This window comes from Cygnus atratus, chromosome 10 (assembly GCF_013377495.2).
Source record: "Cygnus atratus isolate AKBS03 ecotype Queensland, Australia chromosome 10, CAtr_DNAZoo_HiC_assembly, whole genome shotgun sequence".
Classification (NCBI taxonomy): domain Eukaryota; kingdom Metazoa; phylum Chordata; class Aves; order Anseriformes; family Anatidae; genus Cygnus; species Cygnus atratus.
This window is the reverse complement of record NC_066371.1, coordinates 13,400,948-13,427,013: the sequence shown is the minus strand read 5'-3', so window position 1 is coordinate 13,427,013 and position 26,066 is coordinate 13,400,948. Positions and strand designations below refer to the sequence as shown.

General features: G+C 40.9%; 1 protein-coding gene across 1 annotated transcript in view; it reads right to left on the bottom strand.

The window, feature by feature from the left end:
* The window catches only part of DCAF1 (DDB1 and CUL4 associated factor 1), a 53,406-nt gene that overhangs the window by 7,186 nt on the left and 20,154 nt on the right, over nucleotides 1-26,066 (bottom strand). The window contains exons 10-22 of the mRNA XM_035547070.2: nucleotides 25,613-25,792; nucleotides 24,561-24,770; nucleotides 23,505-23,674; nucleotides 21,598-21,722; nucleotides 19,329-20,589; nucleotides 18,316-18,514; nucleotides 17,549-17,631; nucleotides 16,557-16,641; nucleotides 14,856-15,089; nucleotides 14,253-14,346; nucleotides 13,661-13,765; nucleotides 12,810-12,883; nucleotides 11,691-11,795 (exon numbers count right to left, since the gene is read on the bottom strand). Of these exons, the coding sequence (XP_035402963.1) occupies nucleotides 11,691-11,795; nucleotides 12,810-12,883; nucleotides 13,661-13,765; nucleotides 14,253-14,346; nucleotides 14,856-15,089; nucleotides 16,557-16,641; nucleotides 17,549-17,631; nucleotides 18,316-18,514; nucleotides 19,329-20,589; nucleotides 21,598-21,722; nucleotides 23,505-23,674; nucleotides 24,561-24,770; nucleotides 25,613-25,792 (2,925 nt within the window). The remainder of the gene's footprint in view (nucleotides 1-11,690; nucleotides 11,796-12,809; nucleotides 12,884-13,660; nucleotides 13,766-14,252; nucleotides 14,347-14,855; nucleotides 15,090-16,556; nucleotides 16,642-17,548; nucleotides 17,632-18,315; nucleotides 18,515-19,328; nucleotides 20,590-21,597; nucleotides 21,723-23,504; nucleotides 23,675-24,560; nucleotides 24,771-25,612; nucleotides 25,793-26,066) is intronic.

Genomic DNA, 26,066 nt, shown 5'->3' with positions numbered 1-26,066 from the left:
ATTTGATTGTTTCACATTTAATGCATCGATAACAAATTGAAAACCTGTTTTATTAACATTGTCATTCAAGCTTAAGGCAAGACATGCACAGCAATACCATCCTTCAAATGCAGGATGAAATGGCATTTGTATGAAGCTGAAGATTTCTTTTAGCTGGAGAATTACACAAAGGGTGCATTTAGCTGCAAATTAACTTTGAAGTATCACACTAATCAGTGAGGAAAAATCCTCTGTGAAAATACAAATAGAAACAGAAGACTAGAGAACTGAAATCAATGCTTCCTCCTTTCCACTTTAAATTATTCAATTTGAAGCACATGATTAAAATCAGTCCACCACTCTTTAAAAAACCACCTAAGAACGGTAAAATGAGATCACGATTATACCTGTCCTTGGTAAATCAGAACCAGAAAATTATGTGAAAGCCATGCTACAAGAAGTCAGGTGTGCATGTGACAGACAGAGCCGTGCACCTAACGCGCACCCTGCAGATTACTGCTGAGCTGAACGATGCAGATCACAGTTCAAGAGGAGTGCTGTCACTGAGAAACCCATGCCTTGTCGTGTTTTAAAGAACACGAACAGGAGCCAGGAAACTGCGGTGCTTCTGCTAAGTACCAGGTAAGTTAATTCTGCATTAGTTTCTGAACGACCTACAGGCACAGAACTCTGCAGACACACTGCGATGCTCCGGCCTGGAGCACAAGGCTTACATGCACATGCCAAGACGTCTCTCGGGAAAGTACGCTGAGTTTGTGCACCCCAACCCAAGCTGTGGGACACACAGCTGAGAAAGTCTCCACTTGCTACTGCCTCACACCATCATCTGTGAATGACACCCAGCCTATTAAGCAATATTTAGGCTATATCCTCACCAGATAACACAACTGTCTCACACAAGGGATCCAAATACAGATTAAAAAAAAGGCATGTCATCTTCACCAATAACCCACAGGCGTACTAATTGAGATCTGTGAAAAAAATCCTTGCGCAGTGTCACAAGGAGGACAGGCAGAACAGTTATTCCAAACCACATCTAGATTTGTGAAGGAAAAACCTGCAAAGCAAGCTCCTAACTCATCGGGACTTCCCAAAAGCTTTGGGCAACGGCACAGGTGCTGCCAGAAGGCAGAATCAGCATGCACATCTGCCAAACACACACGCACCTGTATTCCACAGTGAAGATAAGCAAACTGGTACATGGTACCCAAGGACCAGCAAACTCCGTATCACTAAAAAACCAACCACAACCCCTCAAGGAATTGTTTTAGCCATCGTTAACTCCTCTAGACGCCTGCAGATATCTTTCTATCCTTCAGAGCCCAGCACTGCTGCCCATTTTAGTTACAGCAATTCTGATACATTAATTGCTTGTAGATTCCCAAACTAACTTAAGGGAGCTCTACCTTTCTGAGAAACAAAGTTGTGTTTTTGCAATAGAAGGTGTTTTTGCAGTGGAAAATTCTAATAACCTCGCATATTCAAAAGTGATTGTGCAGCATAGCAGTGGAGAGTATGTTAAACAGATAAAGGGAAGGTCCCACTGTCCCAGAATAAGGAGGATAGCTAAGAAAAACAGGATGAGCAGTGCAAAATTAGTAAGAACAAAAATCACGGGCCCTCTAGTCACGAGAGAAGAAGGAAAAAAAGGAAGAGGAGGAATTAACGGTTGATCAAGTAAAATTGTACATGTAGGGTATAGAAGTGCATCAAGTAGGTTGTGAACCTGTCGTACTCAGCCAGTGAGGAAACGGGAGAAATCAGGTGTCAGCTAATAGGGGATATAACATTAGGATAAACTTACTGGGCACTCCTGCTTGCAGGACGCCCCCCATTGCAATTGTGAATAAAATAGTTTCACAGAAGATCCTGTCTGAAGAAAATTATTGAGATTTTTCTCACACTACTTTGATAGTTAGATGCAAGGAGTGGAACAATTTAAACTACAGCACTCACTGATCACTAACAAGGCTCAAATCCATTCTTATACATTCTATAGATATGTATTAATCTATATACGAATATATATTGTATATAAAACTATATATAATATAAATTATGTAAAATATAAACTAGTGAATACAAATACTAATATTTTTCAGTGTTGTCTTCACAATACTGTACCGGTGTTACTCTTCTGCATCCCCGGCGTATAGAAATGTCACCACACAAAAGCTGCAGTGCAGAAGTCATTACAGTGTCCGTACACCTGGACAGGCAACTCTTTCTGCTCTTCAAGAATACAGCGTAGCAATTATAATAAAGGAATGATCATCTAGTAAGCACCCACCTTATTTCATACACAAAATGGCTACCTGGCTCTACTTCTCTACATAAATACTTGCAGTGATGAGTTCACCCCACAAAAAGATTGCAAAAATAAGGCAATAAACACAGACAAAACTGACAGTGTAAAGTGAACAAAAGAACAACAAAAAATAAGGGGATGATAAAGAGGAATGGTTCAACTTTAGTACAGAACAACTATCCGCAGATATAAGTAGAATGTCTCCAAAGGGACGGGCCCCAGTTTAACCTCAAAATTGACTGAACTAACAATTTAATTTGAAAAAAAATAAAGGCAAGCTTAAGTTGAAAAAAGGTCATCTATACAAAACTCTGTTCAACTCAAAGTCTTAAGTAAATATCTCAGTTATGTGTAGTACCATCAGTTACACGCTTTATGCAAGTATAAATTATGCAAGAACTATCAGTTCTTCTAGGGCAAGACTGCAGCATGGGACAACTTGATTCAATTGTGACTTGTGTCTTAGAGACATCTCTCAACACTCACTAACTTACCAAAACCCACTAATTCACTTACACAGTAACAAATAAATCACTTCTCAACACAGTCCATGCCCCTGGAACTACTTCAAGGATGATTAAGATGGCAAGTGATTCACGTCAGCTTTTGAATGCACCTGCAGATTTACAGAGATGGAGTATAAGAAAAGCTGGACATCTAGCTTACAGAATCAGAACAGTTAGTTACTTAGTAAAAGATTATCTCAAGATCATCTCCAAGCAAATTACCAGTAACTTAACTCTACTACCTGTTCGCAATCTTAAATAAATATTCAGAAAGCACAATAGATTCAGCTCAAATGATTTATTGTTTATAGCTACACAGGAAAAGACTAAACGCCATCCCATTAAGGAATGGCATACGTGGGGGTGGCAGTGCTATAGCAAGAAAGCTTCACCTAATTCATGTTGTATTTACCTCCTGTTCACAGCTTAGTAAATACCTTTTGCTCTGGTTCAAGCTTTATATATTTACTTCCATATTGTTCTTGGATACCATTCAATTCAGATTTGCATGCAACTTCACTTGCCCTTCACATAGGCTTTCATCATCATCATAGACTTTCTTACTGTTCTCCTTCACCCATTTATTTTGCACATACAAAATTCACTGAAGTTGTCTTGTTGGGTAGTACAGGTTATTGATACTTAACACATTCACTGGTGTTCATTTCTCTTAACACTACATGCAAAGCCTCAGGAAAATCTCCATCCTTCACTTAAACTCTGATGCAAAATATTTTTTCACTAGGCAGAATTTACAACATATTTCGGCACTGCAGTTACATCTCAAGCTAAGGTTGCAAGTCTCCTAGCCAAAGGAGCAGAAATAACCTTATTCCAGATTATATTTTGTATATGTGGACAACAGATTGCGGAACAACTAGAATGGGATCAGCAAACTTTCCCAAGTAAACAACACCCAACAGAAAAGCTTCCAAGTTCTCCCGAAGCTCTTCAATACTCTCCTTACTGCAGCTTCCAGGGAAGAAGCTTTGCCAGAGGATAATTAAAAAGAATAAATCAGCATCTACAAAAGCACAGAATACTAAGAAAATTAGATTTTCTGAATTTCCCAAGAGTTTCTTTTCTAAAACATAGACAATTCCCTCTATGTATCGATCTGCTTGTGTGTTTTCTGTATTACTGATGAATTGGGAGAAGCTATTTCTACTCATTAGACAGGACAATACCATATACCAACTGCAACGCACTGAAAACTGATCTCAGATGTCAACTATGGTTGAGCCCAATTTCCTCTTCCCTGAGATAATATGCACAGATTCCGTAAGATCCTGTAGGTCTCCAGCATCTCAGGAACATTGGTCCACCAGACACCTTTCAGTCAGATCTAATTTATTAAGCTTGTACACCACTGAACCCACAGTGTACTTCTCCACATGTCCCTGAATTGAAGTGACCTTCTGCAAACTCAACTGCATTAGAAGAAAGCTTCCAACAAGTAACAGAATTCTCTTCTATTCAATACATATCTTACCAAAACAGATTTTAAACAAAACATAGAGGACATGGTACACACGTAGTCTAAGTTCCCATCACGTTTTTCGTACTATTTTCAAACTTTGCTCGTTTCATATTCAGAGTGGAAAGAGATACAACAGAAATATGAATTATAGCAGCTTACTTTACAAGCAGTCTTAAGACCTTTTATAGTGTTTTCTCACATTTCCAGAATTCAAATTTTTCTATGATCAGATGAACAGAATTTGAGACCTCAGCTCACTTTTTTCTTCCTCACCAGGGGTTGATTTCAGTCCAAAACAAGTCCTTGTGTTAACTGTTCTCTGCTGAGTTTCCTTTGCTACTGCTATATGAAGTGTTCAGCTGTCACCAGCTCCTGGCTGCTCCTTCCCCAGCCCCATCCTCACCTCCTGTCATCAATTCCAAGTCAACACCTCTCCCCTGCAGACGCTTTCCAGCAACAGTCCCTTCCTCTGAAAACACACTTCCCATTGCAACTGTCAGTTTGAATCCTAATATAATATACTACTCTCTTTTTAGTTTCATTTGAGAGGCTACCTTTTCCTCTACTTGCAAAATGGTTAATCAAATATCACTGAAACTTCCACCACATTTTCAAATCTTTCAGCTCATATTTAATTCACTTCTGGGTATTCATAGCTCTGTAAGTGTAATTGTGTGGCAGTAAACACATGCTTCTATAAACTTTTGCTTTAAAAAAAAACGTTTCCCGGAGTCACACTAATTTATTGAATTTAAACTAGTAGGTGGTCTCCTGCAAAAGGAAATACTTTACCCTCTCTTTCATCCTCTTCCCCCCTGAGAAAAGCAAACTCATTTTTAGTAACCTGACTTCTTCCAAAATAACGGTATTACTTAAATTACTATCTCTTTTCCAGCACAGGAAGGGGCTTTGCCTTCATAAAAAGAACATAGAATTGTTGTTCCAATACAAATTCACTGAAGAGTATTTTTCACTCCAGAGGAATAAATCTCCTCCTCTTCTTATAATTTATCTTTCTCCACAGATGATCCCCTTGTCACATCTTCTGACAATCATTCTCTGTTTCCAAACCACCATGTAGCACATTAGTACTTTCTGATACTTTGCTATGCAACTCTCAGGAGTGACAATGCCTGTTTTTCAATCACTTCAGGGTCCTCTATCCAGTTTCCTCCCCTACCTACTTCTTAACACTCCCTGAACAATGTGCAGTAGAAAAAGCTTAAAATATAGCCAACGGTCCTTCTAGGGGGTCAAGTATTCAAGGAATTTTACCTTCTGAACTACCTAGTCCCCCCTCCCTCCCCTCGGCTAGCAAGCCCTAACTCACTTCCTATTACCATTCCATTAAATTCATTCTAAGTACACCTCTCCTTCGCATTAAAAGGCTGCACCTACTTTTAGCTTCTTGGCTACTCCAGCATCAGAATTTCTTCACAGCCATTTATGGAGGTCAAAGTACTGAAAACACAGAAGCCTGGGAACGTACAGAAGTTGCCATATATAACAAGCAAGGAATCTCACCACAGGCTTCTATGCAGAAGTTAAGTATGTGCAGATTTAATACAGGATGTGGCACACAGCATGTCAGAGGCAAAAAATGGAGTGAAGAAATAAAACCCAGTTATTCTCTTAGTCTGTGTAAGTGAGTTTAGCCTGTCTAACAATAATTACTCACCTGTTACGAATGAAAAAGTATCCATGACACAGATGCACAAAACCTTCGAAGTAACTGGGCCTCTGTTGGATTGGCCTGTTCAGCTGGGACTCTTTGACCAATACTTTGTTTTGCCAATGAAATGTTTTCATTGTAACATGACCATATGCATCTGATGATAATAAATCTCTCTCCAGAGTCACCGTCTGCTTTGAGGAATATGCAAGTCACCATTCAGCAGTTGCTGAGAACCATCAAATCAAGGCGGTGATTTGGCACAAGCTGCCAAATGGATTAAAGTGACCCATGCCCTTCCCAGCAAATACCTGCATGAAAACATGCCCGTATCAAAACGACAGCAATAAAAATCCAGTGGAATTGCTGTTGCAGGCAGATAGGCAGGTAGATTCCAAAAATAAAAGTCAAAACTGGGATCACAAAGAACACACAAAGAAAACCATTCTCCATCCTGGCTAAAGCATATGTTAGAATGACAATTCTCTTGTGAGTACTTACTGCCTTAACTCCAAAGCTTTCATTTCATATCACCCAGAATTTTCCAAACCAATGTAAAAAGATGAATTACACACCTACCATCACCATTTAGATAGCCCAGAAGCAGTGCAGGATTATTAAGTTCTTCAGTTCTGGCAAAAGAAGCAGAACATACTTTATAGGACAGGGACAGCTAAGTGTGGCAATCGCAATCTGCTGCTGAAGCCATAAATCTATCTAAACACAAGAATAACTGCGAATACTTGAGCCTCACAGGTGTAACATCATCCATATCATGTACTACAGAGAAAAAAAAAGAGGTCTTAAACAACTAATACGAAAAAGAAAAACTAAAAGAGGTAAAAATACAGACACTAAAAATCCTTTAACTAACTCAGAAGATGATTGTTATCCAGACTTCATTTTCCCAGTTTTGCCTCCACTCTGTGGTCAGCCAGTCCAGTTCACTTTTGTTAGCTTTTCTGATTGTTTAATATTTCTGAGGTCTCCTTTTCTTGCCCACAGCAACTGCCACGCACCACTTCTGGGTCAGATCAGTACGTTCACTTTTCTTTGCATCAATTCTTGGTCTGCCTAACTACACCAGACAGACCAATCAGCCAAGAAAGGGAACTGAAGAATTAAGCAAACTAACAACCAAAAGATGGCCCGGTATTGGTATAAGTAGCTCGAATACCCATCTTGTTTTTGTGAGGTCTCCCAGAGTCAATCAGAATAGGGGCAAATGCATGAGGAGGAGGGTCTCACTGCAGCCTGAATAATGGGGAACTCAGCCTATTTCCCCACAGCTGAACATGCAAATACCTGCAAGTGAGACCATCAATCACTGTCGGACCCCTTTAGATACTCAGCCAACAGTGAAATAATGCATAAAAAGCTGAAATTAAAGTTCGCTGCTATAAAATACTAATCTTTCTGCCGTGTATAATATCCAGCCAAAAAAAGCTTACCTATCACCTCTTGCTAAGCATGTCACCTCTTCACTTTCCCTCAGTTACTGCAGTAGGTATGGACCACAGAGCATCAGTATCCATTCAGCATTTGTTTTGATTAACAAATCCTGACAATAGTGGATTACTGGCCACAACTCGACATGCAGCTTTCTAGAGATCTAGTATGAAAGGCTGGTGTAACAGCAAAGGAAGAGCCCAGCAACAGTGCTGTTCTTCTCAAGTATTTCAAACAAAAGCAAAAGGATTTAGCACAACAGTACCATACACAAGCCAGCCAAATCAGCCTGATCATTTAATTAGTGGGTAATTTATGTAACAGATCAGTTGATTTTACAAGGTTAACTTGAGAAAGGGGGAGTAATATAGTTGTTTTATTTCTTAACTGAAGTAGGAGAATGAATTGAAAGGCAGCAGGGATGTGTGGCCTATAAATATCCAGCCTATTTTTAAGGACTCAGCTTTTGCTTTTCAAAAAATTGTCACAGACCTATATTACAGACCTATTACCTGACCCTTGTCAAAATGTCAGGCAGATATTCTTCTCCACAGTTCTTATGGCTAACTTTCCTCAAACCCAATTTTTAAAGTGGCTTTCTTCTGTATCATGTGACTTCTAAACAGGGCTTGCCCAAGCAAGCCTGCTTCTACTTGCACACTTACTGCTTCTGTACAGGCAAAAAAATGTACTTATGAACACACGTAGATCATACACAAAAATATACCTGCATAAAGTGTTAGGATACAGGGGCCAAATAGATCAATATCTACTCTGAAAATCTTGACCAGAGAGGTACCATAATTAATGTTGATTCAAATGAATTTCCCCTCCACCATTTTAATGAAAAAGCTCAGAAAGCATCTTTTAGCCAGGTGTTTTATAATATCTGTGACAAGTCCCAACAAGTTTGAAAGTTTATTCCAATTTTTCAAAGCCTAAGTCGCAGAAATTGATCAGGAAAGTACATTACACCTACATCTGTGTGAGTGTATGTATACAGATAAAGGTCTTTTTCATCAGGAAACAAATTACCCTGGTTGACCTTAACAAGCAAGGGACCCAGAGAGATACTGTCTTAATTCTGGAAGTTTTCTACTCATTCTAGCTCAATGCAGGACGTCTCTACGGAGACAAAAGATGTATTTGGTAAGCCTGTATCAGATGGACTAGAACAAATCTGGAGGAACAGCAATGAACAGCTACATGACAGAGTGCAAGGTTTTCAGTTTACGTTGCTAAATATAGACTGAATGGAATTTGGATTCATAAATGTAATATTAAAGTCAGAACTCTTATTAAAGAAACTAGATTGCAACCATTCCTAGAAGACAGCTCCTGTCTACGAAACATCCATACACTTCAGAAACGAAGACCATAAAAAGCAGCAATTATGTGCGGTCCGCTAGTTACTCTTAGCTTGCCAACTGATCCCAGAGGCAGCTTTGCTTCAATACTCCATAAGCTTTACTGAAAAGCTTTTGGCATGCTTAAATTACGTCTGTGGCCACCTCTTTTTGTAGGAAGCCTCCCCAGTCACATTTGATGGATGATAGATAGATCTTTGATCTACCTGATCGATAGATCTTTGCTTGGTACCTTGTGTTACAGCCTGGAACCAGCAGCATTCAGACTGTGTCCTCTGCCACAAATACACATCTCCACTTCAGTCAACACCTACCAGTGATATCACAACCCGGTGTCTCAATAGCTGCTAGTTAATCATTGTACAATTCAACATCAATTTCTACTACAAGGATTTTTATAAAGAAAATGTGCATATGCTCACTGAAACTGAACATAAGAGAAAAACAGTGGAAGCAGAGACAAAAATGGAAACTAACGCCTATCTGAGGCGAGCACTGGATGGCTGAAAAGTAGAAACACTTTGGAAAGAACAGTTATTCCCCCCCCCAACACCCTTCACTGTTTCACAAGGAATCCTACTCTTCACCCAACCTAAAAGTTCCTGAACTGAATCCAACCAGTCTAGGGACAGAAACAGTGACTGATGATTCCAAGATTTCAATTGCATCCTTGCACAGAGGACAGGAGGGAAAACCACGTATATAAAACCAAACTACTGTTTTATCTTAAGAATTATAGTGAAATTGTAACAGGAACAGCTACCTGCAAAGAAAATTATTTTCCATGGATCTACTATCCAGTGTTCTGAACTATAAAGTGAAAGTTTTAACATAGCAAAAAGACAAAAAGGGTTATCAGAAATCCATCTTTCCACGCATTGTGAAAAATACCAAAATATTACCTTCTGGCATTCGTTGGAGAAAAGGCAAAGTCAGCTTTCTCATGGGAAATACAAATATATAGAATCACAGAATCATTCAGGTTGGAAAAGACCTCTAAGATCATCTGGTCCAACCTTTCACCTAGCACTGCCAAGCCCATCATTAAACCATGTCACTAAACTCCGCATCTACACATTTCTTGAAGACCTCCATGGATGATGACTCAACCACTTCCCTGAGCAGCCTGTTCCAATACTTCACAACCCTTTCAGTGAGGAATTTTTTTGTCCTTTAAGGCAATTGTAGGGCACAATAAGGTCTCCCCTGAGCCTTCTTTGCTCCAAGCGAAACAACCCTAGTTCCCCCAGCTGCTCCTCACAGGACTCGTTCTCCAGATCCCTCACCAGCTTCATTGTCCATCTCTGGACGCGCTCCAGCACCTCGATGTCCTTCTTGTAGCGAGGGGCCCAAAACTGAACACAGTACTCAAGATGCGGCCTCACCAGAGCCGAGTACAGAGGGACAATCACCTCCCTGGTCCTGCTGGCCATGCTATTTCTGATACAAGCCGGGATGCTGTTGGCCTTCTTGGCCACCTGAGCATACTGCTGGCTCATATTCAGCAGGCTATCGACCACTACCTCCAGGGCCCTTTCCTCCGGGCAGCTTTTCAGCCACTCTGTTCCCGGCCTGTAGTGCTACTTGGGGTTGTTGTGCCCCAGGTGCAGGACCTGGCACTTGGCCTTGTTGAACTTCATACAGTTGACCTCAGCACATCGGTCCAGCCTATCCAGATCCCTCTGCAGAGCCCTCTTACCCTCGAGCAGATCAATACACGCACCTAACTTGGTGTCGTCTGTGAACTTACCGAGGGAGCACTCAATCCCCTCGTCCAGAACATTGATGAAGATGTTGAAGAGAACCGGCCCCGGTACTGAGCCCTGGGGGTGCCCACTAGCGACTGGCCTCCAACTACGTTTAGCTCCATTCACCACAACTCTTTGGATCTGGCCACCCAGCCAGTTTTTATCCCAACAAAGCGCAAACCCATCCAAACCTTGAGCAGCCAGCTTCTCCAGGAGAACGCTGTGTGAAATGATGTCAACAGCCTTACCGAAGTCTAGGTAGACCACATCTACAGCCTTCCTTTCCCCCATCCACTGAGTTCCACTGCTTCCCTCAGCTGCCCCAAATGCAGGAAACCCCTTGCATGCCACAATTCCCCACTCCGCTGCAGAACATCTGCCCCAGAGTCAACTGCCTTGGCAATTTACTAGAATGCAGACACCAAAGAGCAGAGAATAATGGATTATAAATCTTTGAGAAATTGAAGCATAAAGCCTTTGCCTGTTCAAAAAACACCTGATCCCCAAAAAGCTACAAATTTGTCCTTAATTCTCATTGTATTGTAATAAGTATTCTGTGCTGTTCTGTATTCCACCAACTGCACCCTGAGGAGCACTTAGTGCAGTTCTTAGCTCTTTTGTCAGGTTGTCAGAGTTCATATGGCTGATCTGAGAAGGAAAACCATCACATCCCAATGGAAACCTACTGCTTTCTTCAGAATTTCTAAGACATTCTGCTGTGTAGAAAAACTGTGCAGTTTCATTGCATTGGTCACATGCTGTGTCTCACCTGGAAACTGGTGAGATGTTAGGCCCAACTACAAGACTTGGGCATACTTAAACTGAAAAAAGGAAAACCTCAAACATTATTGTCAGTACTGCGTGTCAGAATATTTTAAAAACAAAAAGAACAAACAGCAAAGTTTCTGATCAAGATTAAAACACTTCTGGAAATTAATACACTATAAGTTACCACATCAGTTTGCAGTGCACAAAGTTACTGTACACACAGGTCCAATACTGATAGTCTTAGTTTAAACTGAAAGTAAAGTGATCTGCTTCACAATAGATGAGACCAAATGAGGCATTTGTAGCTTATGGGTCATAACTGAACACCTGTGGCCTCACATATTTGCATAACAGCTATTCTTAAGCAAGCGGGTTAATGCCATGCTTCTCACCTGATCTTCTTCTTCATCCTCTTCGTCTTCTGCCAAACGCTGCCTGCCCACTTCATACAGTCTGCAAACTGTATCCATGTTCATGGTATCCATGCTCCCTTGATTCTGAAGGGGAAATGCCCACACAGTTAGTCCCAGGCATTCAGTTTTGCATGCATATTCAATGCTATATCTGATTTCAACTACAGAAACATGACTGAAATCCTTCCCTCCCATTTACTAGCAGCTATACAATTAGCACTAAAAGACAGTCTTTTCATTTTCAAGGACTAGCTAAGGAGTGTTGCAAATATCTACTTTCTGCTTCTGTCATCCATGAGTTGTGCTCTTACACATAGACTTAATAAAACCCTTATTGGATCCTGAACACACTGTGGGTTAGTCCTCACCTAACTGCACAACACTTCTTTTCATATGTGCCTCCCTACCATATCACTGAACCGTATGCCTTGAAAGAAGACTAAAAACTGCCAAACAAAAAGTCACAGAAGACAGCAGTCTGATGACCCCGTTGGCCACATGTATATAGCCAGTTCAGGAAACTGAGTACTGACAACATATTAAAGAGCAAAGGACTGGATCCATTAGTTGAATGTGACTTCTCCTCCCCCCTCAACAAACAAAAAGTTTCACTTAGTAATTTCTGCTTCAAGTTCTTAGACTTCTGGGATTTTGCTAGGAAAGTAAGTGAGAAAGGAATAGAAAGAGATCCACAGAAAAGCTCCATGGGAAGTCCAAGGTAGACAGCATTTTCCATGTATTTGATGTAGTGCAAATTTTAATAGGAAATTATTCATATAAATAGCAAAAAAACGCATTTCTGTGTTTCTGAGTAGCAAAGCCACTGCACAGTGATTTTAAAGTGGGAAGCGTTTGAAGAAGAAAAGTGTACATGTTTGGAAGTTCAAGGAATCAGAGGCAGAAAAAGATAGCTTTTAAGCGTAAACTGTGGACGGACAAATGAATTGAACAGCACCTTTAACACCATCAAAACAGCACGACCACTTATTATGCAAATTTAACAGTAGGAATTCCAGAATCATCAGTTCCAAAGGTTTTAAAAAGGTTTTAAAAAGAAGGAAAAAAGCATAGCACACAGATCACAGTTAGCTCCTTTACCTCAATGACAGCCAGATAGCAGTCTTTGCTGTCTGTGCACAAATCAAAGATATTCCGCTTTACATCTATGGTAGCTGGAAAACATCATAAAATGAACTCAGTGGTTAATTGCATATTACTTAATGCTTGCTAGAAGACAAGATCTAATCATATATATCTAAAAGCAGATAACTATCTGAGTGAAATGGACTTTTGTAACAACTCAACCTGTAATAAAGAACAGAAGTGTTGAAGACAAAAAAAAAAAAAGGTAATTTCTTAATCTGGTCTCCACAGTGCCTCCTCCCTTGGTAATAGATGTACTGACTTCCCTACACACAGTAAATAACAGATAATCTTCCAAGACAGGTGGCAACCAGAGGACTGAGTTACGAGCTGTACCTCCTTTCAACAGCAAAAGCCACATTTATGTCTATAGCAGTCATTAGCATAGCTGCAGAAGCTCTGCAAGCTCAAGGCCAAACTGACGTTTTGGACTACCAGCATGGGGAAACACTGGAAGGAAAAGAAAAATAAGATGAAAATAAAAAAAAGGTCCTTCCTGAAATTACAAGCAATGACATCTTGACCAAATGACCTACTACCTCAGATTACATCCTGCCTGGAAAAAAGAAGGGAAGATAAAGCCAGAACTGCTGAATGGTAGCAAGTAACAAAGTTCACACAGTGAACAGATGATACTTGAACCTATTTCAGCATTAAACCCAACATTCATGTTTTGATCAGAACATACCATAGCAAAAATTGTTTTGTCACATATGCAGAGAGGAGGAAGAAATAAGTGTTACTAAGAACTTTCAATAAAACTTCAAACCTCCAGACCAGGCTATTTGCTCCTCTTTTACTCTTACCTATAGGTTTATAATCGGTCGCATTGAATGTCCTGAAAGAAGAGCCAAAGGGACTTCTCATTCTCTCCTCCAAAAGGTCATCTTCATCATCTGCCTGCAACATAGCTGATACAAGGAAAGATTATTCTACCAACCCACCTTCCACTTGTCATTACCTTTAGTGAACTTAAGATCAAATCAAACTCTTGACATGAATTTTCTTCATATTTAATAGCTTGGCAAGACCTATTTAATATCTACTGTTCTAGAGCTGCCTTTATTACTAGTGGTGATCACTGAAGCTTAAACATTGAGGATAAAATTACTTTCTCAAGCATCATCAGGCCTACTGTTATACACATTTTCTTTCTCAAAAGATTGATTTTTAATCTCACAAATGAGTTTTGATATCGCTCATGTTAGAGAAAATTGCCTTTGTCAGCAATACATATAGCATAAACTTCTGGAGAGGAGGGGGTGGAAATCCAGTTCACATATGCCAGAAAGGCCTGCAGCTAGACAGATTTTGAAGCTTCCAATTTCACTGAACAAATACCTACTTATCACCACCCAGACATGTCCAAGAAGAGCAATTAAGACTGAGAAATCTTACCTCCATACATAACTGTACCAGTGTAGTTGAAGACCACACGACACTGATCCAGAGCAGGTACCGTGTGTAACAAGTGGAAAGTTCGGAGGTCCCACTGAAGAAATCCAGGGTAAGGAGCAACAGACTATTGAAAGTTTGTTTCAACACAGTGCTGAACAACTGATTAATTGCTTTCAAGAAACATCATTCCCACCCTCTTGCAAATATGACAGTGTCAGATTCTACCACCATGATCTCTTCAACATATTCAAACCCAAAGAGCTGTTACTCAAAATGTAATTCCCACTTATCAGATGTTACTGCAGTAGCTTCATGGTAGATCTTGGTAAGGGAGTGGAAGAGAGCAGAGAGACCACTATGTGCATTAGGAAAAAAAAAATCTCTCAAGTATTTCCACTAGGCCAAAATCAGAGGCAGAGGCAGTCTAGATTTAAATTAGCCAGTTGTCTGACAGTTCCCACTTACTCCATTCAAAGACAAAAGCTATTGTTACTGTTCATAATTTGTAACACAGCAGACCATTTATACAACTTCAAACAGCTATTTGGTTTTCAATGCAAATTCTTGACCTCTCAGCACGTTACCACTGTGGCCAAAGGATACAATTTCTGTGTTGACTATGACCTCTAGCCCATTGGGATGGAAAACACCACTGATGGTCATGTTGAATTTATCAAACTTGTGGATGGCTTGTGCTGATCTGACATCCCAGAGGACACCATCATTTAGGACAAGGTCATCTGTGGGGTTAAACGTGGCACAGTTCTTCTTGTAGTTGTTGGCAAGATCTGGGTTAAACAGAGTCAATAGCTTGTTGCCAGTCTGAATATCATAGATCTTTTAGATTAAAAAGAAAAAGAAAGATTAGTCACAATTTGTAATGCACCTGTGCCTAAGAACATCCCATATTATAGATTGTTTCCAGAATCCCCCCAGCCCCATTTTGCTTTATCATTTCAAGCAAGAGCATTATGAAGGTAACACTTCCTCTGCTACTCTAATAGTTCTTCACAACTGGTACCAAGTCTCACAACATGATTTGGCCAGTACTTAACTTACTGCAGGCTTGCCAATATATTTAACACGATCAGGATTAGTTCCAAAGAAATTAACCCCATTACAAAAAGTGGGGCAGAAAGCTGCAGACAAAAGGTACCGCTTAGCCAGAGCCTGTTTCAGAAATTCAACTGCTTTCAGAGCGGATGGTATTATAAAAATATCAAAACCCCAAAGTACAAGGGACTGGGGGGGGAGGGGAGGGGGGGAGAAGGGGTCATAGCCATATCTACAGAAAAGGAGTTAAAATTTCTGGTATTTACACTGAAGGACAACTTTCTATGCTTTGCCCCAGTAAACTGTAAAAAGCTTTAAAGAAGACTTGGAAAATAAAAAAGGCTTTACCAAGTACAAAGGGTTTATGACCATCTCAGATACATTTGATCTGTAACACCCTGAAGAGCCCAGCCCTCTTTCAAACTCAGAGAAGAAAAAAAAATTCTTCAATATTGGAAAGCAATCTGCTTATCAGACAAACACAATGCACAAACGGATCTGACTTCCAGATAAAATTAAAAAAACTGGGCAGGAATGCATGGTTTGCTTAAATCCAAAATACATCCAAAAATCAAGAGCAATAAATAACTTATTCAAATTATTTATGATTTTATGTTTCATGACAGTATTTTTATGCAAATACTTTTTCAAAAGACAGTGCCTCTAATGAATGCAAATTAGCACTGAGGAGCAGAAACACTCTGAAGCCTGCGTCTGTCAAATTTGCAGGTATTCATACAAAATACTGCAGTATTCTATGAAATTAGATTGGTAAAATTAAACTTGCAACACCCATAAGTAAGCTGTAGATTACTGGGGGAAAGAGAAGAATAAGGACACTTAGTATACCATTTTCCACGGCTGTTGATTGAGCTACTGCTAGATTTTTATTTATTTATTTTTATTACTATTAATGAAAAATCAGGCAAAGGAGTCAACTTTAGGGTGAAAAAAAAAGAGTCTGGCATAACTTCTCTTAAATGAAGAGAAAGCAGATTTCTGTTGCCCAGTAGAACCAGAGAAGCAATGCACTGCACATTTTTTGTGCTACAGATGATTTGGAATGGTCAAGTTTATACCCTTAAACACACGGAGAAGTGTTATTTGATACTTCCAAAGCTTTTTCTCTAAAGCCTCTTTGCTCACCCGTTACACTCTGTGCATCATAGCACCCTGATCCGTTAGTAAACATTCTGTGAATAATTATATTCTTGTCACAGTTTCACAGCCATGACTTTTAATGGAACTTACATGGGCGATGTCTCCTTTTGTGCCAATGACCCTATCCTGAGAGTGCTTGCTGAACTCCACGTAGTGGTCATCAGGGAAGGAATGCCTGTAGATAGAGTCAGTAAGGAAGTCAAGGAACTGCAGATTCAAGCCGCTTGTGTGAACTAAACAGCACCTTCAGCAGAGGTTCCGACAATGCCGAAAACTGAAGTCTAGAAAAGACTTCCCTTCACCATTGACCATGGCGTGCCACCATGCTCCACTGGCATTTGTAGGGAAGTATCTATCTCAGACACACAGCCTTTACAATAGACCAGTTAAAAACCACAAGAAGCAAGTTATTAGACTTGTAACCAAATTACTACCGCAACAGGGTCTGCCATAAACATAACACTACTCGTAGGAGTGACCTATAAATGGCTACATGAACATTCGAACACATGTACGTGGAATGGCATGTTAAACTTTATCATGGAGAACACTCTCTAGCTGACCTACACAGGTCACAACAAAACTGTTGCTTATAACCAAGATAAATGACAAACAAAGCTTTTTTAAAAGGGAAGAACCTCCTGCCCACTTTTGATGAAAAAAACATTTGTAAATGCTGAACTCAATTTGACACAGCTTCCTTTGGGATATCCAGGTCTAAAAATTTCAGCATGCAAATCAACGTATTATAAAATTCTGTAACTATCTACAAAAAGATTGTCAAGGTAGTTTACTAACATGAGAATAAAACTACAAACATATTTCTCTTCAGGAACAACAGTGATTTTACTCATCTATCTTGCATCAAATAGCACTTTTGGTAGGTAAAATTTTGCTACGGTGTCTGTACTCAATGAAACAGGGAAGATACTAAACAAGAAAAGGAGCATATTTTATTTTTTCATCACAGACATTGTGGGAGCTGTGCTGTCCTTTCTTTCAGAGTTTGTTCTTAGGAATTCTGCATATGTTGAATGTTTCTTCTAACTGCAATATACCCCCACAGATCAGAGTACACCTACTTCATATCAAAGACAGACTTCATTCCCCACAACGCAGACAGAGGTTGGCTCCATGTAGCAGATGTCAGCAATAAAGATCCATCCTGTATTTCCAGATGGGAGTGGAGGAGGAGGAAGGAAAAAATGCCAGGGAAGACAGAGGTTATTTTACCCGTACACTTAAATTTAGGCTTACAAAATTAATTTAGGAACTACTGCAGGTCTTCTGCTTGATAAACTACTTCTATGAGGATGTCTCAGTATTTGATGTTATGCCAAGGGCTCTTTATGCTACACAGATGAATAAAAACGTAACAATGGAACAATCTATGATGTTAATAGCAGATAAAAGCAGGATAACCCCTGCCTGAACTTTGATGCACTGTGAGTAGAGTTTATTCTGCTTGTAAATGGGTTACTTTCTGGTTTCTTCCTAGAATCATCTCCCACAAGACTTTTCTCCAACAAAGAATTGTTATATAAACTCTAGTATTATATCTCACATCTCTCTTAAATGTAGTCACTTTAAGCATTTTACCACTTACAGACACACACATTCATTATTTATGAAAACACACGGCCCCTGCATCTTCTCTATCATTTTGGGAAGAAAAAACTACACAGAACTCAGAAAGGCAGTATGTAACTGCTACAAGTACTTTCACGACAGGCATTAGAGGCCAGCCAGTAGGTGCACTTTAGATCTACATAGCCAGACAGACCCAAAATATACCAGCCTTTAGTCTACGAGAACTTCTAAAACTCAGCACAGGTCTTTGATTACTTACCCTGGATGGCTCAAGGTGCGTGATAGCAGAGTTATGGCAGTTGTAACTAGCCTCTTCCTGTCCACTAAATACATTGTAGAGTTTCAACTGCCCTGTGCAAGTACCCAACATTAAGAATCGTTCCCGTGCAGAAAACGCGCAACAGGTAAAGCCACTCTCATCCTCATTTGCTTCCCGGAACACAGAAATTGGACGGAACCTAGAGAAGGTAGAAAAAAAAGGGTCACCCAAAAGAGAGCAGGAAAGCAAAACTGAACTACTGTGTGACAACATTAAAACCAGTCCTTAAAGATCACATAGGTAAAAAGTTGTAGCTTTCATCTCAGACAAGCCAAGTATCAATTATAAGGCTACTGCTCAAGTGATTATGTGACAGCAGTGTCTACAACATTTCAGGGTTTGTCTTGCATGATTAGGTACTTCTATTACAGCACATCATTAAGTTGAAGCACTTGGAGTCCATCTTCAAAGCTGGATTGATGGAAAACCTGAAAATGCTGTCATCTGGAAAATTATTTTTTGTAAACTTAGTATCATCTTCCAATTTAACCTCAGCAAAGAAAGGCCACATAAAAAGGCTAGCAACTTGCTGTGCTGAAAATTAAGCTGCACGATGAAAAATATGTATTCCGCTGTCCTCCATCTGTCGGTAGGCCTGGATCTGTCAGCAAACCAACCTCAAGGCTATGCTACGCTCTCTTTTAAAGCTGGCATTACATACTTACCTTCCAGAGGAGAACAGAAGTATGAGCTTCATTAGCCAATGCTGCCAATGAATTAACGTGACACTGAAAATAGAGCGTACTTTATGTGCTAAGGGTCAGTACTAAGAACATGAGAAACAGAACAACTTCTGGAATTGCTTTTCAAAGCTCCCCAATTGCCACTGTTGAATTAAAACACTTGTCTGTCCAAGGAGACTCCACTGTGGGACACCGTAGCCTGAATCCAGTCAAGGCTTTTTGGCACAGGGCACACCCTGAGAGGGAGCAAGAAACGTTTTTCTTCCTTACCTGCTAAATATAAGGTGTCTATCAAAGCAGCCACCATCCACCCCTCCGTACTTCGGAAAGGCTGCCCTGCGGGTCAGCCGTGAGGTAAAGTTAGTTGGCGCTTGGCGCCTCTGTTTTGGCTCAGGACACTGGTGGGGAGTAAAGAGAGAGAAAGGGGGACAGGTGGCAACAGGGTTCTTGCAGCGGGCATGCTGCTCCCTAAGGTACTCTGTGATTATACTGTCCAGCGTGGGTGGGGAAGGAAGGTGTCTGTCCAGCTGCTTTTTGATAGCTGGGCTCTGGCTGTAGGCGCCATGGTCCGATTTTTGTCGCAACACTCTGATTTTTCTGCCGTTGCAGGGAGATGGTCTCTCCCTGACAAAGCTAATCCTGCCAATCAGAGGAGAGTTGCTGGCATAAGAAGGGCCTGGAAGGGCAAGTGGACCTTGGGATGCAGACGGCCTTGCCTGAGCATGGACGGAGGTGGCAGGGGAACCTACAGAAGTGTGGCTACTCAACCGGGCTGAGATGCCATTAGCTATGCGAGGAGTGCGAGGCAGGGCCACAGGAGAGGCAGCAGCCGCAACAGGGGTGAAGGCAGATGAATGAGATGCTGCAGTCATGGGTAGGTCAGCCTCTTTAGTAAGGACAGATGCAGTTTCTCCTAGGCCCTTAGAGATGAGATGGTTCCGAATCAGGAGCAGCAGCTCCTTCTCAGGAAACGTGATCCTTGACTGGGCCACCACATCCGCTTTCTGCAACCGAGCCAGGGAGACATCTGTGCCAATCAGCAAGGGCTTCCCCGAGACACGCTCTATCAGCTCAGCAGCATATTTGCAGAACTTCACATGCTCGCTGCGCTTGTCCTGAAGCACCGGCTCTTTCATCAGCTGCTGAATTTGACAGCTGCTGAAGAGGGGGAGCTTGCTGATAATCTGCCGGACAGTACTGCTGCGTGAGAGCCCCACCAAGGCTTTGCAGGCTAACGCTCGGATCTGATCTGCGTCTGTGATCGGCATCTTTATAGACAGCAATGACAGCAGCACTTTGATGCCATTGTTGGACTGTACCACATTCCACATCTTAGCTAATGTGTGCTCACTGCTCTTGGGGGCCTGAGGAAGCTTTCGCCGAGGAGTTCCGGAGATGAATTTGCCAATACTGGAGATCCGGTTGTCTGGGCCACATACACAATTGATGATGATCTGAAGGGCTGATTTCTGAATCTCGGCATCGTGGATGAAAAATTCACCCTCGGCAACTCCAAGGATGATACTAATACCTAGTGAGGGAAAGAAATAATTTCTTTAATACTCCAAGTGCATCTCACAGAGTTTAATCAGACAAGTAAGGGAGCCTTCCAGATAACTGGGAGAAATACGTAATTCCTCTTCGTTACGGGAATTTTTGAAGTTCATTTCTTCTAACTAGCCTAAGACACATTCCTCTGCCTCCCTGACAAAATATTTTTCTACACTGATGCTCCTCCACCTCATCAGTGAGTAGGCAGCCAATCTTTCAGAGATCAGGCATGACCCAGGATTGCAATCTTTAAGATACCTGGCACAGAGATGATGCAGAGGCATGCCTCTAACTTCTGATCACAGGAAGCAACTCTCTTGTATAAATATCAAAGTGGAAATGGAGGGGATGAAACCTTCATAACCTTGTTATGAAGGGGGGGGGGAGGGAGGAAATTGCATCACTGCTTCCTAAATGAGTCAAGGAAAAATGAAACTTGGTATCTTTTTTCCCCTCCAGACAGAGTTCCAAATGAAATTAAGGTTTCATGTCTACTTCAGAAGCTCAAACCCACTCTCAAAAAAAAAAAAAAGCAGCTATTTTGTCCAAAAAAAATCTCATCTCATTCATTCATGTACTGAATCTGAAGGTAGCCAATTAGAGCATAACTCAAACAAATATATAGCAGTAATTGTTCTTCTCACATTATTCCCAAATGCAATATCCTCAGGAGTCCTATATTTCTAGGAAGCTGAGGGAACCTTATAGTCCCATTACAAAAGCAAATTTTCTTGCATCTGTATTTAATGAGCTCTTGAATACAAGCGTGAGTCAAAGACCGTGCCTTCAAATTTGTAATCCAACCACAGTGCTAATCATGACAATTCTAACCACAGTCTGCTCTCCCATTTATTTGCATCCCTAACGATAGCTCTGAATACATGAATTATTTTAACCCTTGTCTCACTGTAGATGAGCAACAGCTGAAGAAAACACATAGCAGAGGCCAACTGATAAGAGTAAGTCATCAGGACCATATTCAGCTTACCCACGGTGGAAACAGTAGATCCAGCCTCATCTAACACATCCACAGGTTCTGCCAGCTGCAGCTGGATTTTAGGAACCACCGTCAGGATGGCTAGTACATCCAAAGCATAGCGTACAGTGTCATTCCTGAAAGTCAGTAACAAAAGAACTTCTTAGAGGTATAACGAGAGTTGTTTCAACAGCATAAAACAGTATTCGTTCTACCCCAGTCCAACAAACAAAACTGGTCACATCTCATGTTTTTGATAATGCCTTCTGATGTTAGGGTGTTCCTCTCTTAAAGGGCTGGTCCTCACAGAAGGCAGTGCTCACATACTGTAACTATGCACACTGTCTCCTGCAGTTTGCCACCATGCATCCCACCCTGCCCACAGGCTCCTAAAAGCACTGTCATTTTGAATTTACAGGAATAAGATTCCTAACACTTACCCACAAAAGCATTCTAAATTAAGGTTAGATTGAGAAACTAACTCTGTATCTCAGTCAGAAAACATTCCTCTCTAAAACAGTTTGTTGCCAATCAAGTAGAAAGGAAGTTTTTTCTGAAACAAAGGGAAACTTTAGCAGTAAAACAGACAATCGTGACAGGGAAAAAGGCATCAACTTAGGCGCCAGATTAAGAGAGAGAGAGGTGTGTGGAAAATGAAGAGAACTGTTGCACATGAGGTGGAAGAGCAGAACAATGCAAGAAAAGGGGGGCAAGGTTTGTAAGGAGAGGCAGGAGTTAACCCAGACAGCAATTAGGAAACAGATGCAGAAAATAAGAAACAGGAGAAGAGAAACTACCCAGGAGAATGCAACCTGAGAGAGAGACGGAGGCGGGGAACGCACAAGCAAAACAGATTTCTAAGGCTTTCAAGTTAAGCTAGGCAAGGAGCTCCTGTATGCAGCAGAAATAAGGAGGAGGGAGCCCTGGTGACAAGAATAAGCTGATGACAACTAGCCATAGCAGACCGTGACTCACCAGCGAGAGTGTCTCTAGAGAGGACTACGCTTTCACTCCTGGGAGCGGATGCTGATCAGGATAAGCAGAGGCTGGAATTTTGCACCCATTCTCTCTCTATACTGGGGACAGGATCCTAATGGTATCCTTACTTATCAGAGCCTGGTGCAGTTCCCTTTCTTTTGTAAGGGTAAGGATGCTGCAAATTGTTGGGTTTGGATTGGGGTGGGGAAGGATGTGCCACAGAAACAGCACAATATCACGGTGCCCCCAGAGCACGTCTGTGGCTAGGACAGGAGAAACTGAGAAGTAGTATCTCAAGGTAAGCCTCTCTACAAACACGCTGTGTTTAAGAGCCGGTGGTGTTATCATCTGTAATCATCTATCATTACTGTGCTTTGCTTGAGTTCACCTTCAGACTTTTTTCCCCTCTCTCAAATATTGGCTCATGTATTCACAACTCCTTTGCACAGTTGTACCTAATCAGTAAATTTCAAGTACCAATGAATGAACAAAGGTGATAGACAACATCCTCTCAAAGTCAGCTAAATTTACTACATCCAAATAGACATTCCCCTGATTCTCCATAAGGAAAATACAGCTTGATTTCACCCTCTTAAAAGCTTTTCTAGTCTCTAATAAAAAGGTAAACAAATAACAAAGAAAAGTAGCACAGAATTGTGACTAAGCTCTACTATGATGCTGAATTGTCAGAAATCAAAGGCCTGAGCCATTTTGGTTCTTCAGAATTCTCACCCGCCCTCCACCGCAAGATTTTAGTCCTGCTGTCTCCAGTGTTAACTTTCATAAGCGCTGTGTAACCAAAGCGCAGGCCCCTACTACCAATAGGTGCCTGCCTTAGATGCTTTAAGAAAAAAAGGAAGTTTAGAAAGTTAATGGCCGACCTGTCCAAAAATCACAGTTTACTGCACTAAAGAAATAAAATACTACAGCAAGCAGCTTACCTTGCATAGTATGTCTTCCAGTTGCATGCTATTGAAATGAGCTGAAGCATGAGCTGGACGCAAGACAACTTGAGAAAAACCTCTGCTGGCTCCCAGTAGAGCTGTGCTGGACCATACTCAATCAAGAACTCCATCATCTCTACAATCTGCTCATGAGTATAGGAACAGGCCTGCCAAGGAAGGAGTTGGAAGCGTTAGAAAGGTATCACAAGGGTTACAAACTTGCACATCAAAACCTTCGCTGCTGGGATTTAACTGAAAACTGCATCCACACCTAAGCTGAAGCCATCACTGTTTCTTGCAGATTTATTATTTACTTTGTTTTATTCTCCAAATACAAAAAAAACAGCAATTGCCATGATAATATGCAATAAGCTTAAGAACAATACCCTTTAATACCCTTTAAGTTTCTCTGCAGTCCTAGAAAGCTTAGACCAATTTAAGAAGTTACCCTAAAATTCTATTTTTAATTCTGTTATTAATTAACTTTGTTTCTAATTCTGTTATTAATCTGTTTTTAAGCTACTAGACCATAATTCAAAAGAAATTTATGCTAAAGTATTAAAAAGGCTGAAAAAACACTCATTTACAGTTTCTAAGTTCAGACTACAAGAGATAATGAAGAAAAAAGTAAATTCCAAACAAGTTTGCCTTTCAACTTGAAAATACTCTTCTAATCAAAACATCAACAGCTTAAACACATTTTTTTAATTACTGAAAATATAAGTGATTTTCGCAGAAGCCAAAAACCATGTTTTCTCATCTCAGCTCTTCTGGAAAACCATCGCGATTGAAACCAGGAACCACAAATGAATGTACTCCGTCAGAACAAGCAGCCATAAAATTCAGTTTAAAATACATAAATAATTTTTCAGGGAAAAGATTGAAAAACAAAGTCACAGACAACACCAGTACCTCCCAGGTCGTTCCTAAAAGACCATGGTGTCCAAAAGACATTTTATTTGTCACTACCAAATTAATTCCCAAGTTTTTCAGTATTATCCACTTCTCTATACAGATTTTGTCCACGCTAGAAGGTTGCAACATGCTGCTCACCTTGTAGGGGGGCTGTGGATGTACCAGAATGCCACCTTCAGTGCGCTGGAGTGACTGCTTCACCTGTTCAAGCTTGATAGCAAGGTGAGCCTCAAAGTACCGACGCAAGGCCATGCAGGTATGTTTCCCAGTCTGGCGACTGGCAAAGATCTCATCATCACTCAACAGAGCTCCTTGGTCTTCCAGGTTTAAGATTTCAAGAGTACTTATCTTCAGAAAGAAGTTGGGTGGAAAGAGAAAGAAGAAAAAGGTTCATCAGCCCACACTTCAGAAAAATAGCACCTACAATTCTCAGCTGTAATTGTACCAAACCCAAGCTCTCTTTGCCACAAAAGATACACAAACACACTCTCAGCGAGCTGATGAAAGCCCTTCTGTTCAGTCAGCTATTTGCTTGGATAATAATAAAGTCTAAAAAGAACCATTCCTCCTCCCTCGCCATCTATGAAGAAATCCAGCAGTTACATGAGTAAAAATCTAGAGGCACCATTAGGCATTGTGTTACACAACACAAAACGTGCTTGTGGCGAGGTCCCTGAGCTAATACCAACCCAGGCTACCGTGACTACACAGCATGCAGAGGCACCGCTTTTTGTACAGAAATAGTATAATTTGTGCTCATGAGGCACCATGAGTACCACAGCACAGCACAAATACAGCTGTATCTCTCCTGGAGCAAGGCTGGATGTATCTGCATCCAAAAGGGTGCATGACAATACCACACATACATGTGGAAGGCAGAGAAAGATCTGAATCACCACTAAGCCACTGCTGTTTGAGTGAGCGCTGCTTAACCCAGGAGTTGTACCAAAAAGCTCTCAGAGGGCAGTCAGCCTCTGGACAGTGATCTTGTTATTAACAATAAAAAGAATCCTCACATCTGTTACTTGGAAAACTCACCCCACCTCTCCCACCTCTTGGGAACTGACAAGGAAAAACTAAAACAAACAACAAACAAAACAAACAGAACTCTCTGCAGTTAATTAGCTGTAGCGGGTGCAAAACCTGAAACTAAAACCCTGTTCAGCACATAAGACCACTACTAGCCTTACCAGGTTAACAAGACGACGAAGTCCATCATGCCTGTCAAAGAGCTCCAGGACAGCACGGAATGAAAAGCAAATGGAGAAGAACATGGTAGCATGGCAGCAGCCTGAGGCGTGGGAGCACTCCATTAGCCATAAGGTGTAGTTCACCACATCTGAGAGCACGTTATGGGGGTGCATGCACACCTATAAAGAAAAAACAAACAAACAAAAACATTATTGAGAAGGACTTCAAACAGATTGTTGGAGAGAATTAGTCTGAGACAAATGACAGTTTGAGAGGCAAAGCAACAGGGGACAAATGTCCCCAGTCTAGCTGGAAGTAACTGACAGCTGAGGCATGAAACAAAAGCCCCATTTCCAGACCAGTGAAAGAAGGCCTCAGTGAGACTAGTAAAGATCATGATGATGCAATGTAGGTCTGTTCCCAGACCTAAACAGTAAATACAGCAGTCTTCAT